This window comes from Notolepis coatsorum (genome assembly GCF_963971535.1).
Source record: "Notolepis coatsorum genome assembly, chromosome: 7".
In the NCBI taxonomy this organism is placed as follows: Eukaryota; Metazoa; Chordata; class Actinopteri; order Aulopiformes; family Paralepididae; genus Notolepis; species Notolepis coatsorum.
In genome coordinates, this window is record NC_140171.1 from 52678427 (window position 1) to 52688247 (window position 9821).

Genomic DNA, 9821 nt, shown 5'->3' on the forward strand with positions numbered 1-9821 from the left:
TGGACTTTATCCATTGACCTGCTTCCTCCGCGTTCAGCTTGGGGAAGGAGTCACATTGCGCTAGCCAGTGTTCTTTCTCACAGTAGGGGCACACTATCTTCCACTTCTCCGTTCTGGAGGGGGTACTGTGGCTCCTGCTGCTCGGTACTGACTCCGATTGGTGCATCACAGTCACCGATCTTCTTCCATCATTTAGTCGTCTGGTTCCTTCTCTGGAGCCAGGGGTGCTCCGTCCGAATGTATCTAGCCGTAGGCTGCTGACTTCTCTCGCCAGGAAGTCTGCTAGATCGAGGAGGTTCGGTTCGGGGCCATTCGGGTCTCTGTGGTCCCTCTGCTGCCTAAAGCGCTCCTGACGAGCGGGCGGCAGCTTCTCCAGGATCCTTTCCACATTTGAGTTGGCGTAAAGTTCATACTTCCCCTTCTCTCTTTGCGCTCCCAACATCCCTACCAGGGACTGCACTCTGATGGACAGGTCGTCCAGTGCTCGATTGTCTATTGCTGGGGGTAAGCGGTCGATGTGTCGGATCTCCTGGATCACGTAATCCCATATGCGCCCATACCTCTGGTCCAATGCTACCAGCGCTGCTGTGTATGGGGTGGTGGAAGTCGCGTAGGCGAGCGCTATATTATGTGCGCGGGGCACCTTTAAGTGCTGCAGTAGGATGGCGTATTTGTGGCGTTCATCCAATACATCCACCAACATGGTCTCCAGACACATGCGGAGTTCTGTATACTGGGCCCGGTTCTCTTGGGTGAAGTCGGGTACCATAGGCGTGCCAATGTATGACGCTGACTGTGGATACATCGGCGAGCGTTGGGGGAGAGGCCTCCTAGGCGAGTCTCCTCCCGCTCCTTGGTATGGGCTGGTACCGGCAGTGTACCATGGCCCGCTTGTCCAGGTGCTGTTCCTCGGTGCGGGTCGTGCGTCGTGCTCACCCGTGTATAGAGTCGGGGGTCTGTAGCGCAGCTCCGCGGGAGTATAGCCTGGGCTGTACCGGACCTCCTGGTCCGGTAGAGTACTGTGCTGTCTTCGGGCAGGGAATGTACAAGGGAGGGTACAAGGGAGGGAGGGTACAAGGAATATACAAGGGATATCAGGGAATATTAGAGAATATACAAATACAATTAAATATATATATATAAATAAATATATATATTCGGTTTAATCTGGCCCTTCACAACAAAAATGTTTTATGAGGTAGGAAATGTATTCAGCTTGTATATCATTGAACTACACTACTAAAACAGTCTATATGGTTGGGGGGGGGAAACTATTGGATACCTTTTAAGACACAGTCGCAGCCCTTCAAAATCTAGATTACATCGCTCCCCAAGACACATTATTCATGGTAAAATTCTTACTCTGGCGTTTTTCAGCAGACAGACTCAGAAGTGCCAACGCTAGCTTTAGAAATCCAGTTTGGATGACAGAGATAAAGTATTGACAGGCCCGCCTCCAAGTAACTATTCATCGCTTAGATGTGCTAGCTGTCAGTGGACACCTAGTCGGCGAGACCAGTGTTTTATTACAGTGAGAAAATTAAATGCAAATAGAGAGAGAGAGAGAGAGAGAGAGAGAGAGAGAGAGAGAGAGAGAGAGGTGTATGCCTGTACATTTGTTAATGTTACACTTTTATCTCTCTCCCTCTCTCTCTCTCTCTCTCTCTCTCTCTCTCTCTCTCTCTCTCTCTCTCTCTCTCTATTTTTTTCTTTCTCTCTTCTAGCCACCTCCTGCAGTATTTCCAAGACTTCCGCCTGCAAAGCATCATGGGAGAGGGCTGGGTCCAGCCAGAGTCTGGTCTCTGGATGGGAAAGTGCTGAGTACAGCAAAAACACTGTGACACAAACGCACACACCCACCACACACACACACAAACTCGCCGCCACCACCACCCAGCAGCCTGACCAAAGTCACGGAGGAGAACAAAGTGTAATCGATCTTCATTAGGTAATGATGTCAAACGGCCTGACGTGAAATATGTTATCAGCTTGTCAGAGCAAATTAGATGTATCAACACACATATACACACTAACACACACACACGCACAGCCTGTCACAAGGTATTGGGCATCACACTAAACTGCTGCCGTGGTCCTCAGCTGCTACTGTGGATGACTGGAGGGAGCGCTGCCTTTTTCAGATTCAGCTTCTGTGTTGCCTTTACTTCTTTACACACACACACACACACACACACACACACACACACACACACACACACACACACACACACACACACACACACACACACACACACACACACACACCTAGGATGAAGACAGTGGCTCAGATCGTCTGGTAATCGGAAGGTTCCCGGTTTGATCCCGGGCTTCTCCCGACAGTGTGTCAAAGTGTCCTTGAGCAAGACTGTGAATGGGTGTCCTTGAGCGAGACTGTGAATGGGTGTCCTTGAGCAAGAGAGTGAATGGGCGAATGTGAGGCATAAGTTGTAAAGCACGTTGGATAAAAACGCTTTATATAAATACTGTCCATTATGAAGATTCACTCTGCAGAGATTTTACTGTTATGATAATAATGCAGTCAACCACAACATCTTTTATCACTGGCTTATTCCTGTCAAGCTTTACAATGTGTTTGCTAACTAATCATGCTTACATTTTAATAATGACTAATTTGCTTTTATGCACGATTGATGGTTAGTTGGTTACTTATCTCGGTAATTGACAAATAGAAAGTACTGTGATCGAGTTAAGGTGAAGGATGAAGACTTTTCATGCTGTGGCTTTACTATCCTTTCTGTATCCACGCAATGTGCGGGTGTTATGCATCATTTTCAAGCGACAACTTGACTTCTTTGGGACCAATAAAGAAAATATGTCAATTCACCCCAATGCTTGAACAATGGATTTCTTGAGAATAAATAAGCTGAAATAAATTGGGTAAAAAAAACAGTATCGAGTAGTATGTCTGAAACATTTACACACCCTGACATTCTGTACCCCCCCCCCCCCCCCCCCCCCAACCATATATACTGTAATGTGTACATCACATCCCTTCACAAACTTGTCCACCTGCTGTCGGGAAGTTGACAAGACCTCTGATCCTTCACACCCGCACCCTGAACCAGGGGTGTAAAGTACTTGAGTAATTGTACTTCATTACAATACTTAAGCACTGCTTTGGGGGATTTGTACTTTACTCAAGTATTATTAGGTTTGTATACTTTTACTCAATTACATTTCAGAGGAAAAAAAACATACTACTCCTTACATTTAAAATGCAGACCTATAAAGTACAAATCTCGCAGGTCCAACCATTTTAATTAGTATATTTGTTTCTCTGGCCGAACTAACATTAACGTTATTAATCCTGCGGCCACACTTTATTTAAAAACAGCCAATCAAATCCCCATCAATGGAAAATGAACCCGCCCATACTGTAAGATTCTGATCAAACTGGCCAGTATCACGTCTTCGTCTGTTTGGCCCTCCATCCAATTCCTCTGCGTTGTGTACTTTTAATGGTCCTGACGTCTCCGATACTGGTAGATAAGATCCTTATCTCCCCCCGTTAGTGCAATCCATAAACCATAATACTTCTCCACCTCCGTAAGAATTCGACACTTCGACACCGTGAGATACCTTATGAGGAAAAGCGTTGTTTTATTGCTATAAACAGAACCTCATAATCAGATGTTATCAGATGTTATCAAATTGTATCGTCCTTGAAGAGTCTATTCTAATGATCTTTCGGTGTGTTCAGATCGTCCTTTTGTGATTCAGTCCAATAGTGTTCGGGCCTGTTCGTTAGCCTAACCCTCCTCGCGTTAGCCGAAGCTACTGTAATGATGATGTGGCATTCTCCCTTCCCCCCCCCCCTCCGTGGTGGAGGAGGAAGAGTCTCTCCTGGTTCCTTCCCTCCTAGTCTCAGTCAGATTTTAGTCTGCCCTACCCGGAACCACTGTCAGCTTTATAGGATCTTCATCATAACTATGATAGCCCACCCCTTTCTGGTTGTCAGGTGCCGCGTTGTCATGACAACTGCTAACCTTTCACACATTAAAATGCAGTTTTCTACTGTTTCATTAAGATGAACCCCTCTCCCTCGCTCTCGCTATCAGTGTTATGTCTTCAGCAAAACAAAACACCCTGCTCAGTGTGGTGTTCCCTCACTCTGAACCAACCTCTGCTAAGCCAAACACATTTCTGCCCTCTCTGACCTGGCACCGTTAGATGCTACCATCTTTCCCCAATCTATACATCACATACATTGAAAAACCACCATTTTCTCTCACCCATGCTGGTCCTTGTGCAAGAGTAGAAAGCGGGGATCTTTGATTAAACACCTGCTATCAGAAGAATAGACAGTCAGAAAAAAAGTTTTAACTTTTTAGTACTTAACACATTCTGTGCCAAAAACGGAAAATTACGCGTTTGCTCGACAAGCATTGAGTGCCAAAAACAAGATATTACGTTTTTGGATCGTTTGATCTTTTTACTTTGATCCCCGCTCTACAGACTTGCCCGGAGCGATCTGCATCACGTTGGCACATCCACATACACTAGAAGTTCACTGCAATGCCAATCGACTATCACCAGGTGGCAGTATCGTCTGTGTCTGAACTGGAATGGCTTGGTGTTGATACGTGGCCTCCTCTTTTTTTTTCTTGGTAGGGGCCCCTCCTCCTGCTTGAACATAGATTCACATTGATCGCCCGGAAATTCCGTTGCCTAAGCTTATTTTACCATCGAAACGTGTATAGATATATACACTGGTAATCGCGACCGAATCTGAAACGTGTTTTTCTAATGATCACGGTTATGTGTTTCACCAGACAAAAAACATGCTCGGCAAACACGATCACAGTTTTGAGTTAAAACGACCCCCCCCGGCCCCCCCTTGATGATTTTGTGAAGGTACATATACAGAACGGTTTGGACTTATTGCAAATAACACGTTCTATCTCGCAATCTACGGAAAAAGACTGGATTATCTTGGAAATGCACGATGTTTATCGTGTAATAAACTACAAACTACAGCGTGTAGAAACAAACTATTTTTCCCATGTTGCACTACAAGTAATGTCTGTCAAAATGAGCCACACCATGTCTCACAGCCAACGACATGACATTACATAATTATGTTGCAACCTTCGTCTATCAAGCAAACAATTATATTTAATTTATAATTATATCAGACAATGCACCTACAAAAGCAGATGATTACAATTAAATTAGCCAACTTGGTAACACATTAGTCATAGCAGCATAGGCATAGCCTTATTAATGTTTTGTGTGGCGTCGCCGTCGTGTACAACGATACTTACGTTTTTTAGGTGATTTGACAAAGTTGTTGTAGAGTTGTGATATGCCATTTTCTTCTGGCATATCTGGCACTCTGCTTTTTGGGCATTGTCTTTGCATATTTTAAAGTGTAACCACACGTCTGATGACTTCTTCGTCGACATGTCTGCTGCACATGTCCTTGTTGTTTTCAACACAGATAATCTCCACGTGCTTGTTGTAGAGAGGTGGAGTCGAGGCGCCGCTTACTTTCGTTTCATTGGAATGGAGGCGGGAAGGCGCCGCTTACTTTCGTTTCATTGGAATGGAGGCGCAAGATTTCAGAGGCAAAAAAATATAAAATTATTATTATTATTATTATTTATTTTTTAAACTTCGATGTTCGAAGCTCGTGCCATCGAACGAAGCTTCGAAGTATTTAAGACAGCCCTAGACCGCGGAAACTACTATCAAGCTGGCAATCTAGCGGTAAAGATAATCGATACGCACGGCACTCAAAGTGTTAAGTACATTTAAAAGTAGAAACTTTTAGACTTTTACTCAAGTGTGTTTTTAGCCAGATACTCTGACTTTTACTTGAGTAAGATTTTGAGACGGTACCCATACTTTCATTAAGTATCATTTTTACACCCCTGCCCTGAACATGATCGCTGGAGACCACGCCTCTGTCGCCCTTTCAGTCACCCCCCAACCCCACCCCTCGGCCCCCAGTATGGGCCTGTGGGAGACCCCTTGTATTTATCAGAAGCTCCTCTCGGATCAGTGCCTGGCAAACCTCCGCCGCTCCTGACCAGGGGAAACAGGGGGCCGATTGATTTTCATGTTGGGCGCGTTGCTCCACACTGTGGCAGCCCCTAAGCCCATATTGAGCCCTATCAGTTTTAATTGGCGCTCTCGCCTTTGAAATACGCACAGTGATTAGGCCTCAGAGAGCCCTCTGCTTAAGACTCCTCCTTATCATTGCCTGCGGTGCCTCGCCTAGCCACCGCACTGCGTGGCTATTCACATGCACACACACACACACTCACACACTCTCTCTGTTAGTTGGCATTTTCAACAGTGTCTCTCGTACCGGATACAAAGGTCTACACAAAGGGCTGTTACCGGGCACACCTTGACACACAAGCCGCACACATGAACCTCATTAAACATCCTCATGAATACTCATAACCGCACACACACTCACGCAATACCATTGTGCTCTTTTCAAGGGGAGGCGCGTGTGCCCCCCCCCCCCCCCCCCCCCCCCCCGCACACTTTAGATTCAGACCTGGCTCGCTCTAATTAGTTTGAGGAGACGAGAGGAGAGAGTAAAGCAGGTAGCTGCCTCTCTCTAAACCCCCAAAGCACCCGGCAGACATGAACAGTTTTTTGGCTATATATATATATATCTCCAGAAAACAAGACATATTCTGAAACATTCAACAGCAGCTTAAGGGGTGATTCCACACATCAGAAACTGTCCGAGTTTCATCATCTTGGGGCCCGTTTCTTTTTCAGGACAAGTGGGTCTTATTTCTGTGTTTAAGGGTATGAATGTGCCGAGAAATGGCACAGAAGGGCTCAATGCTTACACATTATCTACGACGCGGTCTCCCAGGTACTGCACAGCACCCTCTCGCACCTTGACCGTCAGAAGGGGGGCTATGTGAGACTGTTGTTCATTGACTACAGCTCAGCGTTCAACACCATAGTCCCCACCAGACTGGTGGACAAGCTGATCGAGCTAGGTCTGAGCTCCGCCCTGAGCGCCTGGGTACTGGACTTTCTGAGCAAAAGACCCCAGGCGGTCAGGGTGGGGGGTCAGACCTCCAACACCATCACCCTGAGCATCGGGTCCCCCCAGGGCTGTGTTCTGAGCCCCCTGCTGTACTCACTCTACACACACGACTGTGTGGCCAAGTTCAGCTCCAACTCCATAGTGAAGTTCGCAGATGACACGGTGGTGGTGGGGCTGATCTCGGACAACGACGAGAAGGCCTACCGGGAGGAGGTTGAGGTACTGGAACGCTGGTGCCAGGACAACAGCCTGCTCCTGAACATTGGCAAAACCAAGGAACTGATCGTGGATTATAGGAGAGGACAGCAGGAGACACACACACCACTGATGATAAACGGGGCTACCGTGGACAGGGTGAGCAGCTTCAAGTACCTGGGGGTCCACATCTCAGAGGACCTGACATGGTCAACACACATAGGCACAGTAGTAAAGAAGGCGAAACAGCGTCTCTACCACCTGAGACAGTTAAGGAAGTTCAGAGTATCGGGGAAGATACTCCAGTCCTTCTACTCAGGAGCTGTAGAGAGCATCCTGACCGGAAACATCACTGCCTGGTATGGAAACAGCACGGCACAGGACAAGAAGGCCCTACAGAAAGTGGTGCGCTCAGCCGAGCGTACCACGGGTATTGCACTACCCCCCCTGCAGGTTCTATACAACAAGAGGTGCAAATCCAGAGCCTGCAGGATAATGAAAGACCCTCACCACCCCAATAACAGCCTGTTTCAGCTGCTGAGGTCAGGCAGACGCCTGCAAATCCCAGCTACTAGGACAGAGCGGCTTAGGCTCAGCTTCTTCCCCCAGGCCATCAGAGCCATGAACAATGTACATTGAGTGCTCAGAACATTGAACTGTCCACACACAAGCACACATGAACACACACACGACACGCACACTGTGCACGCTCACACACGAGCAGCCACTTAACACTTTAACATGAGCGGGCACACACTCATGTCGCACACACGCACACTTATGGCCAAAGGAAAGGACACTTTAAATTAGAATAACAGGAACAGTGTATTGCACTACCAAAGCTAACTAGCATGTCACACATGCGCTGTAAATAACTATGTACAGATACCGAGATGTCACTCCATGTTACCTGCTACCTGTTACTGCACAATGTTGTTTCTTCTTTTGATTCTATTATATGTACCACTGTATTGCACATCGTTGCGGGCAAGACCACCCGCATTTCATTGTATACCTGTATGCCGTGACAATTAAAACTCTTGACTTGACTTGACTTGAATTTTCAGTATGTGTGTTTCCAACCAACATTTGTATGGAGTGGATTGTTTCTACATAATTGTGTCAATCCTACATTTCTTAGTGGAGAGGTAGCTGACTGTACCCCTGGCTCTCTTATCAGCATTATGAGATAGTAACTAAATAGTAACGCACAGCCACTTGGAAAAGTAACTGTAATCAGATTACTGGCTTGTAAAAAGTAACAAGTTAGATTACTATTTACTGAAAAAAATTATCAGATTAGGGTAACTAGTTACTGGCATCACTGCTGGCCACTGAAGCATCATTTGTGTTTTTGACATTATATCCTCCTGATTGTACAGCTAGCAAGTGGAAACAGCTGTGAGTGAACCTTTTCTTCCTCTGGTATAATGAACGGCCCTTTCTGTGTGCAGGTCCTCCAAGTGTGTTGTACGTAGTGTCACACATACGGCACTCCATGTACTGAACAGTAAACTAGTAGTATGATGTACATACATTATGTATGTAGGGCATACAACTAAGGAATTTCGGATGCAGCTTCTGTCTGGAACGAGGTGGAACGCTGGTCTATAATAAAAGTCAGATGAGGGGGAACATGTGGCCTGACTGAATGCTATTTTAATTAGTCTAATTATTGTCCAACATGTCCATCATTACTGAGAGGACTCGTGAAAAATGACGGAGGATAGGAGAGTGGTGCTGGGCGCGGAGCAGGTCTGGAGCTAATGGGGTGCATGTGTGTGTGTGAGTGAGTGAGTGAGTGAGTGAGTGAGTGAGTGAGTGAGTGAGTGAGTGAGTGAGTGAGTGAGAAAGAGAGTGAGTGAGATAACACAGGTGCTAATTGCAAGCGATGGCGCCAGGGCTGTGTCCAAAGATGCCATGTGTAGAATGCAGAATGAATCAAGGAGAGGCCAGAGAGAGAGAGATCCAGAGCCAAATGAATGCCAGTGACATTAATGAGGCCCAGACAAGTTGCACTACTCAACAACACTGCAGAGAGAGAGAGCAGACGAGAGGAATAAAAAGAAGGAGAGAGAGAGGTTTCATTAGAAAAGACTGCTAGAGAGTCATATGCCAACAGGTATGGTAAACGGGTAAACACTTGTACCCCATATACACACACACACACACACCCGCAAGCACAGCGTATTCTAATCTACTCGCAGTCAGATACAGGGAGTGATTTAGTTGAATACATATCTTGTGGTTCTTGATCAGGGAAAAGTCAATCAGATGAAATTGCCCTCATGTTTATGAATCAGTGCTAATTTATGCATTGACATTTTCTAACGATGCTGGGTCTAGTCAATAAGAAATTGTTACTCTCCCACTTACACAAACACACACTTACACACAAAAACACACACACACACATGGCTGTGCAATTTTCTATGTCACAAGAGGGAATGGAATTCATATGTTATCATTGAATAAACATTAGAAACAAATGATATTGGGTGAAAGGGGCGGGGGTTAAATTGTATTTTCATCAACGAATGGAGTGTTTGTCTAATTGATTCCATTATATCCCAGCCTGCATTCC

The 9821-nt window shown here is 46.0% G+C and overlaps 1 protein-coding gene across 3 annotated transcripts in view; it reads left to right on the forward strand.

The window, feature by feature from the left end:
• cUnh4orf33 (chromosome Un C4orf33 homolog) overlaps positions 1-2832 on the forward strand; it is a 72418-nt gene extending 69586 nt beyond the window's left edge. For all 3 annotated transcript variants that reach the window (XM_084318822.1, XM_084318821.1, XM_084318823.1), the window contains exon 6: positions 1725-2832. In XM_084318822.1, coding sequence (XP_084174948.1) covers positions 1725-1821 — 97 coding nt within the window. In that variant the 3' untranslated portion in view covers positions 1822-2832. The remainder of the gene's footprint in view (positions 1-1724) is intronic.
• The last annotated feature ends 6989 nt before the right edge of the window (positions 2833-9821 follow it).